General features: G+C 42.1%; 1 protein-coding gene across 1 annotated transcript in view; it reads right to left on the bottom strand.

Annotated features, from left to right (window-relative positions):
* LOC117524746 (transmembrane protein FAM155A) overlaps nucleotides 1–4,375 on the bottom strand; it is a 285,520-nt gene extending 281,145 nt beyond the window's left edge. Inside the window, exon 1 of the mRNA XM_034186566.1 lies at nucleotides 3,128–4,375. Within this exon, the coding sequence (XP_034042457.1) occupies nucleotides 3,128–3,817 (690 nt within the window). The 5' untranslated portion in view covers nucleotides 3,818–4,375. The remainder of the gene's footprint in view (nucleotides 1–3,127) is intronic.
* Nucleotides 4,376–22,140: the final 17,765 nt, after the last annotated feature.

The raw sequence follows: 22,140 nt of genomic DNA, 5'->3' as shown, positions 1-22,140 counted from the left end.
TTTCTGCAGTGTATTTTTTGGATTAAAATCTTGCCTCTATTGTTTTTCTGATAGAATTTGAAGATTTTAGGCATTTAAAATAAAAACTGTGTAAAAGAAAGTACAGTAGTATTCAGAATAATAGTAGTGCTATGTGACTAAAAAAATTAATCCAGGTTTTGAGTATATTTCTTATTGTTACATGGGAAACAAGGTACCAGTAGATTCAATAGATTCTCACAAATCCAACAAGACCAAGCATTCATGATATGCACACTCTTAAGGCTATGAAACTGGGCTATTAGTAAAAGAAAGTAGAAAAGGGGTGTTCACAATAATAGTAGCATCTGCTGTTGATGCTACAAACTCAAAATTATTATGTTCAAACTGCTTTTTTAGCAATCCTGTGAATCACTAAACTAGTATTTAGTTGTATAACCACAGTTTTTCATAATTTCTTCACATCTGCGAGGCATTAATTTTGTTGGTTTGGAACCAAGATTTTGCTCGTTTACTAGTGAGCTTGGGGTCATTGTCTTGTTGAAACACCAATTTCAAGGGCATGTCCTCTTCAGCATAAGGCAACATGACCTCGTCAAGTATTTTGATATATCCAAACTGATCCATGATACCTGGTATGCGATATATAGGCCCAACACCATAGTAGGAGAAACATGCCCATATCATGATGCTTGCACCACCATGCTTCACTGTCTTCACTGTGAACTGTGGCTTGAATTCAGAGTTTGGGGTCGTCTCACAAACTGTCTGCGGCCCTTGGATCCAAAAAGAACAATTTTACTCTCATCGGTCCACAAAATATTCCTCCATTTCTCTTTAGGCCAGTTGATGTGTTCTTTGGCAAATTGTAACCTCTTCTGCACGTCTTTTATTTAACAGAGGGACGTTGCAGGAGATTCTTGCAAATAAATTAGCTTCACACAGGTGTCTTCTAACTGTCACAGCACTTACAGGTAACTCCAGGCTGTCTTTGATCATCCTGGAGCTGATCAATGGGTGAGCCTTTGCCATTCTGGTTATTCTTCTATCCATTTTGATCGTTGTTTTCCGTTTTCTTCCACGTGTCTCTGTTTTTTTTTTTTGTTTTGTTTTTTTTTGTTTTTTTGTCCATTTTAAAGCATTGGAGATCATTGTAGATGAACAGCCTATAATTTTTTGCACCTGCGTATAAATTTTCCCCTCTCCAATCAACTTTTTAATCAAACTACGCTGTTCTTCTAAACAATGTCTTGAATGTCCCATTTACCTCAGGCTTTCAAAGAGAAAAGCATGTTCAACAGGTGCTGGCTTCATCCTTAAATAGGGGACACCTGATTCACACCTGTTTGTTCCACAAAATTGACAAACTCACTGACTGTATGCCACACTACTATTATTGTGAACATCCCCTTTTCTACTTTTTTTTAATAATAGCCAAATTTCATAGCCTTAAGAGTGTGCATATCATGAATGCTTGGTCTTGTTGGATTTGTGAGAATCTACTGAATCTACTGGTACCTTGTTTCCCATGTAACAATAAGAAATATACTCAAAACCTGGATTAATATTTTTAGTCACATAGCACTGCTATTATTCTGAACACTACTGTAAGTACTCGGCTTCCAAGACTGCCTTAGAATGTAGGAAAAAGGCTATAGGGTTTTTTTTTTTATATCTGTGGGGGAACTCCTTAGGGGGGCATACCCAACCAAGTCACCCCCCACCACCACCACCCTACCCCATCTGAAGCTAGATCCACCCCTGTTTTTTTCATGATATTTCACAAGCTTGTTAAGCATATACAGAAATGAACAATGTTACAGAGTCCAGCATCCTACAAAGTCACACAAATGCTTCTAATTTAATAATTAGAGAGGAAATGGTTCTGGTAAGCTGTTATTCAGCCTCCTTTCAGCACCATGGATAAAGCCTGTGAAGAATCCTGTGCATCTTCTCACATGTACAGGTGTGTTTTGTCCAACACAGAACACAAAGTGGATGTGTGGGCACAGATCCACGAAGGCTGCCGTGATTTTTTTTTTTTTTTTTTTTTTAATAACAAGCACAATGGTGCAAAGCCTGGATTAAGTGCAGAAATCACTCGACCTGCTATTAAGGATATTGAAATGAGCACCTCTTAGTAGCAACGGTGCACACATGGCCCGAATGCCAAATGTCGAGTCAGTCACAGTAAATAATGTCAGTCAAAGAGTAAAGAGCACGAAGGCACAGGTGGCTGTAGAGTGGGGCGACTGTTGCCCCCCCCAACCCCAAGAATTTCACCTAAATATTCCATTTCCTGTTCAAAATCCAGTTTTCTGACTCAGTTCCTCACCACCAATGATCCATTCTTCCAGAGCACCCTCAGGTTCCATAGTGCTGGACAGATATTATTTATTCACTGCACAGATTGACTCAGTTTACACAACATGAGGTTTATTTAGTTTTCTTATTTGCTTTGATAGCATGAATAATGTCGGGTGATTTCCTCATCAAACAACTCTGTGCAAGAACCAGAAGCTGAAAAAAATTGAGGAAGGATGGGTGTCCAATATTTAGGAAGATCTCGATTGATTATTAACTGTGTAGTTTTTTTCTGGTCTTTTCCCAAATTGACCTAATTTGCATTTGTGTCATGCACTGGAAAAAAAAGGAGAAATACCAATGAAATTGCTTCAATTTGTATCACATTTAGCTCAGTTTAAAATAACAAGCTGGTGTAAACATGACTTGATAAAGTTAATTTTGACCAACTAAATTCTTTGCAGCAGCATCAGTTGAAGCACTTGGTCTTTTTCAGTGAGTCCGAAAGATAATGTGCTGATTTTAAACAGCTGCTGTCGATGAGTATCACTCATTATGTGAAACATATCTGCACATTTATGCCAATTCTGCTAAATAATCACCCCCTCCCTCCGCCCCGCCCTTCCTGGATCTGGCCCTGCAAGAAGGAAACAGTTGGAGAGCAAAAGTCTGATCTGTGATGCAGCAGGAGTATGGTGGAGTGAGAAGAAGAAGAAAACAACTGCAGGCCTCCCAACGGTTGCCATGACAACTGGGACACCCCTTCCCCGCCCCCCCATTCCCCCCAAAAAAGATGCGATTGCGCGTGTGCGCCTTCGCGACCCCCGGCCTCGTCCAGTCCTACCTTACATTCCTCCATGCACGTCCTGACCGAGTACGCATCCGTCTCATATTTGCGAACCAGCATCTCAAACTCCCGGTACTTGTCCTCCGCCAGCCGGTCCTGTTCCTGATAAGCCTGGACGCACATCTCGCACGCTCCGTCCACCCTCATGGCCGTATCCAGGGTGCAAGTCACATTGCCCGGACTCGTAAACCCGTAAAACAAATCCAAAAGTGAGTAGGAATTACAAAAAGAAAGGTACAAATCTCTCAGATTGACGTCCGCCGGCTTCGGCCCCTTTTCCCCTCCACCGGAGAGGCCCGGGCTCACGGTGTGCGCGTCCGTGAAAGTAAAGCAGTCTTTAGACAGGCTGTCGGGGTGACAGGTGTCCATGCGCCACAAACTGGTAGAATTCCTTAAAAAAATAACAACTTGCTCTCTGGGGTCGGGTGATGAGTTTGGGTGCGCGCTCGCGTTTGCCATTTGGAGCCCCTCGTCCGGCCGCTTGTCTCGGGTTCGCGTCAGTTTGGCCTCGGCGCAGAACCACAAGTGATCAGAGAGGAGGACGGTGATGAAGAGCAGAGAGGCCAGCGACAGTCGCCATCTCTGGGCCCGCTCCGACTCGGTGAATGGCTTCTCGTTCTCTCGGGGTTCAAACCAATATTTTAAGCCTTCATCGTGCTGCCGACGCGTCCAAGCACCCCTGGTCATATTTTAGGAAAGTGCTGCCCTGGCCGACTCCACCGCGGGGGCTGCTCTGCCACAATACTCATTGACTTGGGGGGAGACGGACTCAGGTTGATTCTCCTCTGTGGCGCTGGGGGTGCCGTGCCTCCGCCGCGAGGTTCCAGGGCGCTTCTCTATCGCGCCCGGAGCAGTCGGCGCTTTTCCGATCTCGCAGAGATTAAGCTTCGCGCTGCCGCATCCCGGGTCTCCATGGCTCTCCGGGCGGAAACGGCGTCCCCTCTGACCGCATGTTCCCTCCCCGGGTTTGTTTTTCTGGTCGGGGGCGCACGGAGACCAGCTGTTGCGAGCCTCTCGGTGCTGATGCTGCGTGTCTGCCTCCGTTCGCGTTGCAGATGCGCTTTAAAGGAGAGCAACGAGCCCTCTGGATGCACGCGGGCTGGTTTCTCTGTCCCGTGCCGGGGCGGGAAGCCTAGAATCCTCTCTCCGGTTGTCCGCTGTCATCTTGGACTGCGGTTAAGTTGCCGCCATGTTCGTCTTGAAACACTTTTTCGGAGTGCAGGGTCTGTTTGCGTCATCTCCATCGCTGCGATAGCTCCATCGTTGCGCAGTGGCGGAGCAGCTTAGAACCTATGTGCGCGCGCGCACACACACGCACAGACACACACGGGACACGGACACGGACGGGGAAAAGGTGCTTTATGCTGCTTTGCCTAAAAGCACTCCGCGCGTCGTGGGTCTTGGAGGAGCTTAACCGCGCGCACTCTGGCATCTTTTTCTTTTCTTTTCTTTCTTTTTTTCTTTTAGTGCAGAGTGCGCACTGACAACATTCGCAAGCAACGGTGCAGTTTGCACATCAAACACTTTCCATATGCGTGATTGAGGAGGATGTCCCGGCCACGCGCACTCAGACTTTATTAAATTCTCAAATGACATTGAGGACTGCTCCCCTCCCACCCCACCCCGCGAGAGGAGCAGCAGGAAATTTGGGCTTTGGCAAATTCTAAACAAGCTTCCACAGGAGGTGGGTTTTATCAACTCTGTCGCTTGATGAGTGGATTTAAAGCAAATGGCGTCATGCGTGGAATTGCTCTCGTGCAGGGATGGATGTCGGGGGGGGGGAGGGGGGGGGGAATTACAGTATTTCTACTCGGCCTTAAATTTACTAATCACTGTCAGAGTAAGTGAGTGGAAGTGAGAGTGCTGTAGCAGAGTGACGGAGTGTTTTTCTGTGTGCGTGGGGATCACACCGGAGACTGTGATCAGTTACATTTGTGTTTGGGGCTGGACAGCAGGCAGATTATCCCACAGTATGTTGTCGGCGTGCTCATCAAACACAAATCCAGTTACACTGAGGTTATAGCAGCGTTTTCCTGCCACCCCCCCAAAAAAAACGAAGATATAATAATATATTAACTAAAACGGGTTAAAACGTGCCAACAAAATCAGCACTGGATTTCAGCACCATGGACAGCGCACTACTGGACAGACTGCGCACATACATTCATTTATTTATTTTCTAAACATTGAAAAAAGGAAACATGACTGCAGTATGTACACATGATCAGAATGTGTCCAAATAACATCATTTTGTTATGTTTCAAATTAAGTTATATAATTAAATTACATTATTTGGACACATTCTGGTCAAACCCGTGAAGAACATGCAAACTCCTCACAGGACCAGGTCGGAAACAAACCGGGGACCTTCTAGCTGTGTTATTATTATTATTAGTAGTAGTAGTAGTAGTAGTAGTAGTAGTATGTATGTATGTATGTAACATTGTATTGTATAGGTTTTACACTAAAAACTATAATTATAAAAATAACCCTTGAAAATAAGTAGAGTGAAGTGCTACAACATAAATTATTCAAGATTATGAAAGTAAATTCGTAAATTGGCACTACAATAAGCCAAGAAAGTTGGCATAACTATCTATGCTTATTTTCATGGGGGTTCTGGATATATATATATATATATATATATATATGTTCTCCACTCAGATTGCAATAGCCAATCACAGATTAGCCTTTCTGTCCATCATTTACCTGTATTTTGGCATGCTTGGCGCCAGAAAGTTATGTTGGATCCAAAAGGATCCAAAAAGGCTAGGACCAAAAGTTATATTGGATCAGTTCCCACTTACCAATAGCGTTAGAGCTTACTGCCAACAGCTAGCCATTCAGAGCGTGGCATACGAGGTATGTTTATGAATATGTCTAAAAAAAGTAAGTCCCTTCGGCTGCTCTCTTGTTTGCACTCGGGGTCACCACAGCAAATCCAAGGTGGATCTGCACATTGAATTGGCACAGGTTTTACGCCGGATGCCCTTCCTGACAAAACTCCACATTACCTGGAGAAATGTGGCAGGGGTGGGATTTGAACCTGGAGCCTTCTGAACTGAAACCAAGCGCATTAACCACTTGGCGACCACCCCTATGAATATGTGTAAAATTTTAAATTAAATTTAAAGTAAATAATACAATTACCAACTACATCATCACAACATGATGCAAGACATTTTCAATAGTTTGTCACACTTTTGTTCAGTGGTGTGAGGGAGGGGGGTGTAGCCCCCTCAGGTCTCCCTCTAGGTCAGCCACTGGTATAACACACATTGTGAGAGAACAGCTATATTTTGTCTCTGTGGCACACGTCTTTGAGCACAATCCTGTGCACAGGTGGGCCAGTGTTGAGAGCTGACAAAGGTCAAGGGGTCAGGGGGAGCCCCACATGTCCCCTGACTGTGACAGATAGGTGGCCACTTTTGAGAGGGATGGACTGGCTGGCTGTCTGGATGGTCGTGGTTCCACCGAGAAGTGACTCAAATGACTCAAGGCAGCATTGCATGCTCCCAGACCTTTTATTTGATTTGAACTTTATGCTTTTATCAGGGTGAAGGGTTCAGTGTAGACACACTGATCTCCTGCCAGACCCTCAGTGAAAAATGACAGGATAAAGTCATGATATAAAATACATTTAAAACAATAATCACCAAGATACAAGACTAAAAAACACTACAAACCGATATATATATATATATATATATATATATATATATATATATATATATATATATATATATATATATATATATATATATATATATATATATATATATATGAAGACATGAAATAGGACCTAAAATGAAAATAGACATAAAACACTTATATGAGTAGAAAAGTATAACTGTCAAAAATATGGTACTCGTAAATTCTGTACATAATGTACAGAATTTACACTAAGTTTTACTGAAATAGGTTGGAAGCTATTCATTTGACTAATCAGGATGATGAAATATTTCCCAACAGGCTGTTCATGAAAATAATATTATGAACAAGAATCAACATTTTGATTCATCGTGATATGATTGATCATTCCTTCATATCTGGTGTAGAGCAAATGCAAACAATCAATAGACTGTAGAAATTAAAAATCACACATTGTCTCTGTGTGTAACGATAAATGAATAACATCCATATTCAGTCACAGATTAATACCTGAATTTACATGATTCTTGGTGTATTGAGATTTGATTCAAACATTATCAGTAATCCTGCCAGTGAAGGCAAAGCAGGTCCTACAAAGTTATTGATCGGTTCACACATTTTGATAGGTGTGAAAAACTGTTGGCTGGCAGTGTATAGGTCTCTGCTCTTAATGTCAAATATTGTGTAATATTTGCACAGAAATGGTGGGAAACTGAATTGTTATCCTTCATCAGAGAGAGAGCAGTGTGCAGTGTGTTTGTTACTGTTCCTGACAGCTGAACATTTCTGAGGAACATTTATAATGAGCAAATTCTAGTTACCTGAAATAGCTTAAAGGGGGCATATTGCAGAAAATCAATTTTTAATAAGCTTTTGTATTTACCTACTTTTGTAGGATTTTTTTTTTTTTTTTTTTTTTTTTTAGGGGGGGGGGGGGTGTTATGTTAAACATTCTTAACCTGATTTTTTTTTCTTAAAAACCCAAGAAATGAAAAACAGAGGTTTTAAATATAATTAATACTATTATTTTCAATATACTTGAAATTAGTAATTTTAGGGATTTAAGTAATAATGTTTCATTTGATTTAATTAATTTCAACTACAATATTGTTTTGCATTTTGCACTCTCTGTGACACACCCACTGGCTCTGCAGACTGTTTCCAGCTCTTTACCATTTATACCAACAGGCACAGAAACAGAAAAATTACCTGACAAATGGTTTTCTTCATGATGTGTCTATGTTGTATTTTGGGCTGCAAACTTTACAGTAACAGCTTAAAACTGGAGCAAGGCTAGAATGGGCACAGCACCGAGACAGTTCCTATTTCTCAACAAGATGACAGTGCATGAATATTTATGTAAAACTGGTCTTCTCCGGGGAAATGTGACACTCTACTGTCCACTCAAACTGCACAAACATTGAAATAACTTAATCAAGCCTGTCAACGTTTGTGGAGTCCTTAGATAACCCCAAAACACAATTCTAATCCATTTACATTTGTTCCGCAAATTTGATTGGTTAATCGTATGAGATTTCCAACCATAAATTTTGCAACATATTCAACAGTTTCACATTTGATATATTCTTCCATGCCCTGATCGCTTTGCTATGCAGATCTCAATAATGGTGCTGGAGCGATGACGCTGTTTCTATGGTAAACTTCGCTGACCGAATTACTTCCAGAAAAATAAACCGTGCAAAAGATGGAATCGGATTAGAATGGGAATAACCTCTTGTGTCTAATAATTTGCGGATGTTAATCCTGGATTACAGTCGCAAATAGCCATTTTACCGGCTCCACTAAAGCGTCGACAGTAAAACTCAATTTGCAACTGTAAAATCCAGCATTAATGTACACAAATGATCAGACACAACAAGGTTATTACCTAATTATGATGTTCCCGAAAATAAATCAAAATGATCACAGGCCATTTGAGATGGTGTCAAGAATGTCCACCAAAATGCCCCCCCCCCCCCCCACCACCAATAAATAGGTCACAATAAATGCATGAGTCCATAAAATTTCATTCACAAACTTTTAAGTTGTCCAAAATCACCACCAAACAACTGGGTTTCCATTCAAATGCCCCCTAAAAACATCACGACAACAAAATATATAATTAATAATAACAGAACATGGTGTTTTGGCAGCCTTTTCAGATGCCTTCTTGAATATTTGGCTTGAGGACAATTTTTTTAACACCACACTGACAGCATGGTATTGGTTGAAGTGTTTGTGTGTGCATGCACACCTATGAACAAAAAAAATTCCAAAGGGCTGGATGGATTTTCTTCAAACTTGGTGGGAATATTACATGGATATCTGTCTACAGGTGATTACGTTTTGGAGTTGTGTGGTCAAAGGTCAAGGAAAACATTCTGTGACAAAATATATTTGTTGTATATCTCAACAATAAAGAAGCCTAGATGGATCAAACTTGGTGGGAAAATTACTTGACTAGATATGTAGAGGTGTTTAGATTTTGGAGTAGCTTGATTAAACATCAAGCTCAAAGAAAACACAGCCAAAAAGCCCCTTTTTTCTGTATCTCAACAACTAAGAAGCCTTAGTGGAAGATCTAAAGCACATATTGGTCAGCATAATATTTTTTGATTGATTAGTAAATGGTAAATGGACTGCATTTATATAGCGCTTTTCCATCTGCATCAGATGCTCAAAGCGCTTTACAATAATGCCTCACATTCACTCCGATGTCAGGGTGCTGCTATACAAGATGCTCACTACACACCGGGAGCAATAGGGGATTAAAGACCTTGCCATAGAGCCCTTAGTGATTTTCCAGTCAGGCTGGGATTTGAACCGATGATCTTCTGGTCTCAAGCCCAATGCCTTAACCACTAGACCATCACCTCCCCCAGTATTAGTATGAATGACTTCATAATGAAGTCACACAGACATCATACATAGTCAAAAACACTATGACAGACAGAGTATATGCATATTTACTTGTTCATTTATATTGTGGAGAGTCCAGGGTGCAGGGTGTGCATCAGCCCTCTGAGGCTTTTTAATTGTGTTTTGTGATCATTAAAGAAACATAAAAATGTTGACAGATTTCATTGAATTATTTATCTATTTGTGTAGATACATATGGGCCCCAGTCCAGAGTGTCATAATACCATTTAAAGAAATGTGATGTGATTGGTCACCACTGAACACCCGACACCTCCTTATTGCAGCACCTGCAAGGTGTCAAATAAACACCCCAGTGTCTGGCACAGCAGAGGGGAGTCAGCACGTTCCTACCTGTTTGTCCACGTGGCAGAGTCAACGAGAGACTTTGAAGGAGGCAGAAGCATAGTGAGGACGGGAGAGAGACAGAAACAGATTTCTCAGTCTGTGAGGTGAATGCAGATTTCTGCAGCCGTCACAGGAACAGTACGGACTGGCAGACATGACTCATCCGCGATCCATACCGGAAAGCGTGCACACACCCTTCCTGAAACAAATATGTGCACACTTACATCAAATGAAAAGCTAACATGCACAGATGAGATGTTGTTTTTGTCTCACTTTCATGATAAAGAAAAAAAAATGCAGATGTGTGCAACATTCAATGTCAGCATCTCTTTTATATTTTTACATCACTATCTCATCGGCCTGGTGTAATATTGACTTTAAAGTAATTTGTGTCATTCAGATTTAGCTCCACATTCTATTAAAAAAATGTCTATTTAAAATTACTTTAGCAGCGTATCCAGCATAGCGGGGTGGAAGTCTCAGTACCCTTTAGTACACTAATTTCTCCTTGATGATTTCTGAGTCTGACTGAGTTCCAAAATCCAAAAATTTCAAAGCTCTTTCTTACGTTTATGACTCATTTGACACGATGTGGTTCTCCACGTCATCAGCACATGGTTTTATAAAACATCAGTTGACAGGGTTTGTCTTTGGGTCAACACTGATTGACAAGAATACCAAGTCATCACATGCTGAAATTACAAAACTGGTTGTCATGACAATGATGCAGGGGCAGTGGAGCTGTGTCACAGCATCTCCCCTCTAAAACAGGAGTGCATGAGGCACCCATACATTTTTCAATTTACTTTCATTTATATAGCGCCAAATCACAACAAAGTTGCCTCAAGGCGCTTCCCACAAGTGTAGAATGAGGGAACTGCATTTTTGTAACTGAATACAAAAATAAAACATTCATGATATTTCATTATATTTGTTTATACAGACGCTAACATTCTTCATAACTAATTAAACAATTGTGCATAGTTTGGATTAAATGTCATAGCTACAAGAATACATTTCCAAAGTTGTCAACTCTGGAGATATATATTTGATCATGATTGAAATACAAGGCAGCAATTAAACTGAAAAAGCAAAAAACAAAACATAGTACATAACTACACAAATGACCCTTCATCCCGCATACTGTCAGATATATAGTTAACAAGAGTCACATACTGATATTCTCAACAAGACTAAGGCTATATTTCTCAATCATGATGCTAGTGACAATACAAATTCTACAGCAGGTATTAAAAAATACATACATACAACCTTAATAAACATTTGCTTAAAGGTGTAATGTTTTCCCTTTGGATTATTTAAAACCATTTAAGCCATAAAAGGGATTTTCCTTTGAACCATTATAACTGTGTTCCTTTGTATTAAAATAAAAGAATGACTTACTTATGTTGTCATTACTGCCATAAAACTGCCTTATTTGGAAGCAGTTTAGGATTTTGACCCATGTGGGTTACAATTTCAATTTCAAATTATTTTCATTTATATAGGGTCAAATCACAACAGAGTTGCCTCAAGGCAATTCACACAAGTAAGGTCTAACCATACTAACCCCCAGAGCAACAGTGGTAAGGAAAAACTCCCTCTGAGGAAGAAACCTCAAGCAGACCAGACTCAAAGGGGTGACTCTCTGCTTGGGCCATGATACAGACATAAATTACACAACAATTCACAAAACAAATTTACAGGAAATGCTGTTGGTGCACAGGACAGGAGGGTCTCTACCACACCCATCTCTGGATGGAGCTGCACCTTAAACAGAGAGAAAAACTGTCAGCATTAAACAACAAGAAAAACAGAAAATACAAAGGTGATTGCCGGCCACTAGCCCTAAGCTTCACTAAAAGACCCAGAATTTAGGTAAAGTTGAGGCCGCGGCATGCTCTATTTTCTAATAAAATGAATTAAAAGAGTTAAAAGCATAGAACTGTACTATACCAGTATGCTAGCCATACGAAAGGGAAAATAAGTGCGTCTTAAGTCTGGACTTGAAAGTCTCCACAGAATCTGACTGTTTTATTGATGCAGGGAGATCATTCCACAGAACAGGGGCACGATAAGAGAAAGCTCTGTGACCCGCAGACGTCTTATTCACCTTAGGGACACAAAGTAGTCCTGCACTTTGAGAGCACAAAGCCCAGGCCGGTACGTAAGGTTTAATTAGGTCAGCTAGTTAGGGAGGTGCCAGTCTATGAACAATTTTATAGACTAGTAGCAGAACCTTAAAATCTGATCTCACTGGGACAGGAAGCCAGTGAAGAGATGCCAAAATGGGTGTAATGTGGTCAAACTTTCTGCTTCATGTCAAAAGTCTGGCAGCAGCATTTTGAACCAATCGGAGAGCCCTAATGCTGGACTGCGGTAAACCAGAAAATAGAACATTGCAGTAGTCCAATCTAGAAGAGATAAATGCATGGATCAGGGTCTCAGCATCAGCCATAGACAGGATGGGATGAATCTTCGCTATATTTTGCAGGTGGAAGAAAGTAGTCCTTGTAATATTTCTAATGTGGAGGTCAAAGGACAATGTAGGATCAAAAATTACCCCAAGGCTCCTCACTTTGTCAGTGTGATGTATGACACATGAGCCTAGGCTAAGCATTAACTGGTCAAATTGATGCCGATGTCTCACTGGACCAAGAACCATCATTAAAATACAGGAACCATGACAAGCATTCTGTGGTGATCTTATAGATGATGCCCATTCTTTGAATGAACAATTAAAGTGTCAAAAAGGATATAAAATGAAACAGATTGACACCATCTAATAAAAACTGGTCCCTAGAGATCCTGCTGTGAAGAACTTTGGATAAAACCTGGACAAATTTTATGTAAACGTTTTACTGGATATCTGCTGGACAGACGAGACAACACTCACAGACGTCTACTGTCAGCTGTCAACACTGACTTTGTTACACTTGCAGTGTTTTTACTGGGTTTGGCAAATAGGTCATTAGGGTGACTAGTGTTTTAGCATCACACCAATGTTGTAAATTGGAAACTCCGAGTTCCCTTGAATTGAACTTCCCCTTGAATGCAACGTGAACATTGCTCCTTATGCATGCACACACGGTTTCCTTCTTCATGTCATCTGTTTGTGTGTTAACCTCATCAAGCGAACACACTATATTTGTTATGGAATCCTCCCAAAATAAACTCTTTATCAGCCATAACATTAGCTGTAATTTTGCAATAACTACATTTCAGCATGAAGTAAATTTTGTCAATTTTGTGTAAACTCAAAAGGAACGACACCTTTAATGTTCCAGTTGTACAGTGACAACCATATTCCTGCAAACATCAGAATTCATGATGGGAAGGGGGAGTGATGCGCTCAGCGGACTCAACCTGCAGAACAAAAGAACGAGAGAAAGACAAATGACAGGCGACAAGTCCTGCATGTTTGTCAATATGTGTTAAATGGCCAGTCTTCACACCTCCGTGCACTGTGTCGGCATCAAAATCGACCTCTTTAAGTACATCTGACACGGTATCGTGCTCACTTTCCTTGTGCATTCTGGTGGAACTAGTATGAGATTGCATGCTTTCTCTTCTCCTCATCTTTTTTGCAGTTTTGCAATGTTTTCTTTGCTTCCTCGTTGTAGTTGACCTGTTTTCATTTGTACTTTTTTTGTAACGATGCCTCCGAGCATGTGTGCGTGACCTCTGTACTCTCCTCCCTGTAGAGCCGAGTAGTAACTCATAATCCTGTGTTTTTATTATGTCTCTTCCCACCTTTATGGTTCATGTATGTTGTGTGTTGGGGGGTTTGGCTGGACATTTTTGTGTTTTCTTTTTTGCTCTCCAGGTGGTATGCAAACTGGGTTTTTTGTCTGTGGAGAAGGTGCTGGCAGAAGAATCCTTCACCCTCATCATTATTGGCTGCACTTGTGGAGGATGTTCACGTGCAGGCCTAATGACTTGCAGCACCTGTGGATGATGCTCACGTGTAAACTTAAAGACTTTCAGCTGAAGCAGATAATGAGATGGCGTTCTGCATTTAAGCCATGAGTGATTCGAGCAGAATTGCCAGGAACTCGACCTTGTGACGTTCGTTTGTGAGACCGCGCCAGGGTTTGACACATCGTGCCTGTGAAGGAGGACGGGTGAGGGACACATGCTGTCAGCACACATCAGAGGTGATTATTGTCTGAATGATCATTAATAGTAATTTGGCATTTTGTTACGCAGTATATTTGAACATTGATGAGAATTGTACAGTTTGCTTCTCACTGCCGTGGCGTACGGACTGATGATCCTCCACCTGTTGTGAGAAGCTGCTCATTTACATAAAGCTTAAATTCAGACCTGAATGTGTTGCTGATAGTGTGTGCCTTTGAAGGATATTTGTTGTAGCTGTTGACTTACCTCACCTTTTCCGTCCTTAACAGAGTTAGTTTGCCGTATCCACCTGGGGGGTGTTCGGCGGTGAGTCTGGGTCCAGAAGCGTCGGGCTTCGATCCGTTTGGGCGCTGGAGAGCGCGCCGTCCTTCACCTTGCCAGACAAACTGCACATTTATGTTGTACACAATTATTGCACAAAAGGGAAATAAATGTTTTGTTTTTGGAACCGCTTTCTGGTTATTTAGCGCTGGGTTCGGTCAGACGTTGGTCCGCTCCTCAACTCGCGTCTGCACATAACAATGTAGGCCTTGTACTGTTCAGGAAAATTATATAGGCACCTCTGAGGTTGGACTACCCCCCCCCCCCCCCACCACCACCAACACACACAAACACACACCAAAAAAAGAGTTGTCAGTATCTTGTTCAAAATCCCATTTTTCAGCCTGTTTCTCATCACTATCACCATCCTGTGATCATTCAGGTCTTAAATGCAACCCATTTAAATGGCCCCTTTCCAGAAGGTGGGTGATAACTAAAATGTGTAAAAGCTCAAAGGAATCACAAAGTTTGTCTGAGTGTCCTCTAGTTTGGCTCTACATTAACCAACCTGCTGATTCTGTTCGTGACTTGAGTTTGGTTTCCACGTCAGTCATTTGACTCCAGTGATCACAAATTCTCCTCTCATGTCAAAATCAGCATCTTCCTGTCTTTCTCTGCCTCTCTCTCTTTGTCCAATTCTGTCATCTGCTTGACGTCAGTTGGGAAAAACAGCGAGGAGCGGCCAGCCCCCTCGGATTGGTCGTCCTACACCCATAATCATGGACTCCTCTCCTCAGTGTATGCATGGGTGCAATTTGGTGGGGCATAGGGGGGACATGTCCCCCCCCCCACCTTTTCAACCAGGGGGGACAGAATATGGTATGTCCCCCCCACCTTCTGACATATATGTGTGTACTTGAAACATGCTATGCCAGTCTTATGTGCAAACCATGTCAGTCTTATGTGCAAAACCATGTCAGAATAGTATTTTTGTTCCTGCAAGTTTGTATTTTTAGCAGCATTGACTTGTTTACAACACCTGTTTCTTGTTTGTCACATTCTGAATTTTCTGGGACTGCATTTGCCCAGATTTGAAACCAAAAATAGTTGCCTCTAGGGACTAGTGTCTACACATAAGTATCAATGGACCATATGCTAATTTACTAAATTCTGAAAGTTAGAAAAGGAAATCAGAAAAGCTATCTGGGACCTCAGAAAGCCCATCTGCAATTATTGCTTGATCTCCAAAATCAGTCTATGCAAGCAAAATTATGTTCAGTATGAGTGTTGTCATTAGTGCCACTTCGAAAATTAAATTCATGATAAGTAATTTATCCTAAACTTATGATCTGTTGTTTTTTCAAACTTATGCAAAAACAAATCTTGAGAAAAAAAATACAGTATGCGATAGTTAATAATTATTAAGAGCCTGTTCTTTCATATTTATCAATACATTTTACCACATTGCAGTTGTTTTTTTGAGTTCTACACATGTGGTGATACCTTATTTACACCAGGATGTTAATAAAATCAGTGCTGGCTATTCTCAGAATAAAGTACTTATCCACAGTTTCAAATTGCATAAGTCAAATGGTGTCCACATTATGGTCTTCTCAAAACATTAAAATTACTGTTCTGGATGCTCAGAATGCATCTGAGCTTATCTAGAAACCGTTGGCTTCTGGGGGCCTAAAGCAGACCCCTGGCCTATCGGCTTTGGCCCTGCGGGCCTCGCACTTTGTCCCCCCAATTTCTAGTTCTAAATTGCGCCCTTGAGTGTATGTTCCACATTTCTTAAGGTGTGCCTTCTCTGGCTCTCTTTACATTCAAGTGTAGTATGATTATGTCCATTTACTGCATGTTAAAATATGTTTTTCAATCAGCAGCATGCAGCATATTCAGATTATCTATTATGAAGTCAGAGAAATAATGCCTGCTTCTGCACATACAGTCCAAAATTGTGCTGCAGAACACACATTGTAAATGCATTACTTGAGCTCACACACAGTTTAGGTAAAACATGTGCCTTCACTCGCCACTATGTGAAGGACATGCTCCAATGCTCACTAAAGCAATCTAATCAGGCAATCATGTGGCAGAAATTCAGTGCATTTAAGCATGTAGATGTTGGACTGCATTTATATAGCGCTTTTCCATCTGCATCAGACGTTCAAAGCACTTTACACATCAATGCTTCACATTCACCCTGATGTCAGGCTGCTGCCGTACAAGGTGCCCACTACACACAGGGAGCAGCTAGGGGATTAAGGACCTTACCCTTAATTTCAAAATTGCAACCCCAATTCCAATGAAGTTTGGACATTGTGTAAAATGTAAATGAAAACAGAATACGATTTAAAAAATGATTTATATTTAATAAATTACACCACAAAGACAAGATACTTAATGTTCAAACTGATAAACTTTGTTGTTTTTGTGCAAATATTTGCTCATTTTGAAATGATGCCTGCAACACACTTAAAAAAAAGTTGGGACGGGGCAACAAAAGACTGGGAAAGTTGATGAATGCTCAAAGAACACATGTTTGTAACATTCCACAGGTGAACAGGTTAATTGGAAACAGGTGAGTGTCATGATTGGGTATAAAAGGAGCATCCCCAAAAAGTCTCAGCTGTTCACAAGTAAAGATGGGGTGAGGATCACCACTTTGTGAACAACTGCATGAAAAAATAGTCCAACAGTTTAAGAACAATGTTTCTCAACGTTCAATTGCAAGGAAATTTAGGGATTCCATCATCTACAGTCCATAATATAATCAGAAGATTCAGAGAAACTGGAGAACTTTCTACATGTAAGCGGCAAGGCCGAAAACCAACATTGAATGCCCATGACCTTCGATCCCTCAGGCGGCACTGCATTAAAAACTGACATTGTGGAAAGGATCTTACTACGTGGGCTCAGGAACACTTCAGAAAAGCATTGTCAGTTAACATAGTTCGTTGCTACATCTACAAGTGCAAGTTAAAACTCTACCATGCAAAATGAAAGCTATACATCAACAACATCCAGAAACGCCACTGCCTTCTCTGGGCCCGAGCTCATTTGAAATGGACAGACGCAAAGTGGAAAAGTGTGCTGTGGTCTGATGAGTCCACATTTCAAATTGTTTTTGGAAATCATGGACGTCGTGTCCTCTGGACAAAAGAGGAAAAAGACCATCCAGACTGTTACCAGCGCAAAGTTCAAAAGCCAGCATCTGTGATGGTATGGGGGTGTGTTAGTGCCCATGGCATGGGCAACTTACACATCTGTGATGGCACCATCAATGCTGAAAGGTACATCCATGTTTTGGAGCAACACATGCTGCCATCCAAGCAACGTCTTTTTCAGGGACGTCCCTGCTTATTTCAGCAAGACAATGCCAAGACACATTCTGCACGTGTTACAACAGCGTGGCTTCGTAGTAAAAGAGTGCAGATACTAGACTGGTCCGCCTGCAATCCAGACCTGTCGCCCATTGAAAATGTGTGGCACATTATGAAGAACAAAATATGACAACGGAGACCTTGTGTGGGCCACCAGAAGAGGAGGTACTGCTGGCCCACCACCAGAGGGCGCCCTGCCTGAAGTGCGGGCTTCAGGCACGAGAGGGCGCTGCAGCCACAGACACAGCCGGGGTGACAGCTGTCACTCATTATCTCTTGACAGCTGTCACCCATCTACACTACATCATCTCACTCCATAAAGACCGGACGTCATCTCCACCTCGTGGCCGAGATATCGTACTTCTATGGAGGTAAACTTCTCAGCCTGCATATTCTGATAAGTGATTTCAATAGCTACATTGTTGCAGCTGTCTCCCCAGAGGACCGGCGTGGGCCGCGACTGTTTCGCTCTGCTTTCCGCCAGATAAGTGGTTACACAGATGCTGCACGAGTGTGTGTTAGAGGTGGAGGTGGAATTCCCACAATTGTTGTTACGGGGTGTACACACACCCACACTTGACTGTCTTTGCTCTTCGCCAGCAGTACCAGATCCGACAGTCGGGGACGGTGATCACCTGGGAATTCGGGACTTGGCGGCTCCAGTATTCACCAGGTTCGGTGGCGGCGGAAATCGTGTGGTTCCGGCTCTTCTCAGGACAGACGTCTTCTATCCTCGAGCCTGCCCACACGTCACCTTTGTGGATTGACTGTTATCAGATTCTGAGATTGTCTGTATATTCGTTGTGCACCTTCACAACATTAAATTGTTACTTTTTGGCTCATCTATTGACCGTTCATTTGCGCCCCCTGTTGTTGGTCCGTGTCACTACACTTTCCCCAACACCACGGACTGTTGAGCAACTGAAGTCGTACATCAAGCAAAAATGGGAAAGAACTCCACCTACAAAGCTTCAACAATTAGTGTCCTCAGTTCCCAAACATTTACTGAGTGTTGTTAGAAGGAAAGGTGATGTAACACAGTGGTAAACATACCACTGTCCCAGCTTTTTTGAATCCTGTTGCAGGCATCCATTTCAAAATGAGCAAATATTTGCACAAAAACAATAAAGTTTATCAGTTTGAACATTAAATATCTTGTCTTTGTGGTGTATTCAACTGAATATAAGTTGAAGAGGATTTGCAAATCATTATATTCTGTTTTTATTTACATTTTACACAACATTCCAACTTCATTGGAATTGGGGTTGTATCTGGGGAGAATGTCGCTGCACCCTCCTCATCAAACCCCCCACTTCTAAGAAACCTACAGCTGTAGATGACACCAAATCCTGCACACTGTCGCTTTAACAAACTTACATTGAAAGTAACTCCTTGCACCTGTACACAACATGCTTCATATACGTAATATCCTGTAATACTGAGGTCACTTAGGTTGACATACTGTGTATCTTCTTTAAAACAGGGTTAAATTTCCAGTGTGAAATGAGTTGATACATTAAAACTACTTCATAATGAATACAGTGCAGGAGCCCACTTACACGTTTGAGTGACATAAGGTTAAAGAGAGCCGATTGTGTGCTGGAGGTCATTGGGGAATCACAGGTAGAGTGTGTACGGTGTTACTGTTGCTCACTCTTAATGGGGGATATCGTGCCGTTCAATTGACCAACACACCCAGCCCCACCTCCTGCTCCGCCTCATGGCGTTTATGCTCCCGATCGATAGACTCACCCCATTACCATTCCATCCTTATCATCACCAACTTTGTAGTCCAGGGACATTACCCATTCTCGTATCTTCAGTCCTGAATTCCTGGTTGATATTCCAACTGTTTCTCTGTGCTCACCCAGCTTCCAGCTTCAAAGTGTGTCTGCCTGTCATGGTAAACAGTTAAAAAAAAAATCCTCTGCAAAGAAAACACACAAAATGCAAAAACTCACTTGAATTGGAATAATATATCCCAAAACCGGCCACGGTTGTTATTTTTTGACAAATAACTTTTAAAATATACCTTTCTGTTGAGAATGTTCCTGTTAAAATATATGCACGGCATAATTAACTGCATTTTGTGTGTGTGTGTGTGTGTGTGTGTGTGTGTGTGTGTGTGTGTGTGTGTGTGTGTGTGTGTGTGTGTGTGTGTGTGTGTGTGTGTGTGTGTGTGTGTGTGTGTGTGTGTGTGTGTGTGTGTGTGTGTGTGTGTGTGTGTGTTGGTGTGTTCTTCCTCTGTTACTCTGATGTTACATCACTGATGGCTTGAGTATGGATCCCGGGGCTCGCTGAGCCTCTGCACGATCTCTCGCATTGGAAATGATTGCGCTCTATGGGAAAGCACCAGAGGGCTGTTCTAATGACTGGAATAATCAAGCTGCAGGTAAATGGACTGCATTTATATAGCGCTTTTCCATCTGAATCAGACGCTCAAAGCGCTTTACAATTATGCCTCACATTCACCCCGATGTCAGGGTGCTGCCATACAAGGCGCTCACTACACACCGGGAGCAATAGGGGATTAAAGGCCTTGCCCAAGGGCCCTTAGTGATTTTCCAGTCAGGTGGGGATTTGAACACCAAGCCCAACACCTTAACCACTAGACCATCACCTCCGAGGTTTAACTCTTTTTGTGCTTGTTCAAGTGAGAAAAAAAGTCTTTGTTTCTATAAGCAAGCACAATATTTTATGTGCAAGAGATGTACTGTGGAACTCTTATTTTGGGTTTGTCGCTGACGATGGCGTTCATAAGGATCAGAGGCTGTGCTCTTTCTGTGCCTTCAGATGATTCATTTTTGTTCGCCCTCCACTGATGTGCTGTAGCCTGTTTGTGTAAGTTAACTGGGTTTTGATCCCTTAATCTCTGACACAATTTCAATTCAACCAACCAGAAATCTGTGGATCCCAAATTCAACTTGTGTCTTGATCAGCGTTCCACCCTTGAGCCTGTTTCTTCCCGATGATGACAACAGGACCTTTTAACATTTGCTTTAGCCTCAGCATAAACAGCAGACATCAAGATTTGTAGAAACATTGGAGCTGAGACTGAGGATTTGGTCTCCAGCAGAGAGATCAGAAGGTTGTCAACACAACCTGATCCTCGCCTGCCTGTAGGGACAATTTTCAAAATCTTACCTACATCCTCTTTTGTCTTTAGACTAAACCCACCTGAAAGAACAATTAAGCCACAGGCAACTATATTTTGTATCTTTAACAACATTAATGTCTCTTTAATTTCAAATCAAATGCTATGAAAGGCATGGTGACTTAGTGGTTAGCACTGTTGCCTCACAGCGAGAAGGTCGGGTTCAATTCCCGCTGCCTTTCTGTGTGGAGTTTGCATGTTCTCCCCATGTTTGTGTGGGTTTCCCACATTCAAAGGGATGCGGGTTAGGTGGATTGGGATCTTTAAATTGTCTGTTGGTGTGTGTGTGGGGGGGGGGGGGCAGGGGTGGGTTGTGTTTGTTTGTCTGTTTTTGGCCCTGCGACAGACTGGGGTCCTGTCCTGGGTGTACCCCGTCTCACGCTCTATAGCTGCTGGGATAGGCTCCAGCCCCCTGTGACCCTTAAATGGACTAAGCGGTAGAAGGTGAATGAATGAATGAATGCTATGAAAGGCATGAGTGGTCTGGTTCATACCCCGCCCACCCCACACAGCACAATATAAATCAGCAAATAAATACACGTGTCTGTACTGATGTTTTTGACTCTGTATGACTTCTTCATGACTTCATGAAGTCATTCACACCACTCAATCCGAAATATTTTGGTGATCGGTATATGCTTTAGGGTAGCATGGTGGATTAGTGGTTAGCACTGTTGCCTCACAGCAAAAAGGTCATGGGTTCGAATCCCATCCGTGGCCTTTCTGTGTGGTGTTTACGTAGGTTCTCTCCAGCTTACTCCCACATCCAAAGACACGCCAGTTAGGAGGACTGGAAACTTTAAATTGTACGTAGGTGTGTGTGCGAGTGTGGATGCATTTGTTTGTCTATATGCAGCCCTGTGTCAGACTGGTGTCCTGTCTAGGGTGTACCTCGCCTCGCGCTCTATGACTGCTAGGATTGGCTCCAGCCCCCCGCAACCCTTAATTGGACTAAGCGATAAGCTATTGGAGATGAGTGTGCATATGCTTTAGATCAGAGGTCTCAAACCAATTCCAGAAAGGCCCAAGAGGGTGTAGGTTTTCTTTACAACCAGCCACTCCAGCAGGTGATTTCAATGATGAACTGATTCCGTCTTTTGTGAAAGTGTAGTGACACGGACCCACAACAGGGGGCGCAAATGACCGGCCAATAG

Source organism: Thalassophryne amazonica, chromosome 14 (genome assembly GCF_902500255.1).
Source record: "Thalassophryne amazonica chromosome 14, fThaAma1.1, whole genome shotgun sequence".
In the NCBI taxonomy this organism is placed as follows: domain Eukaryota; kingdom Metazoa; phylum Chordata; class Actinopteri; order Batrachoidiformes; family Batrachoididae; genus Thalassophryne; species Thalassophryne amazonica.
This window is presented reverse-complemented; position numbering and strand designations above follow the sequence as displayed.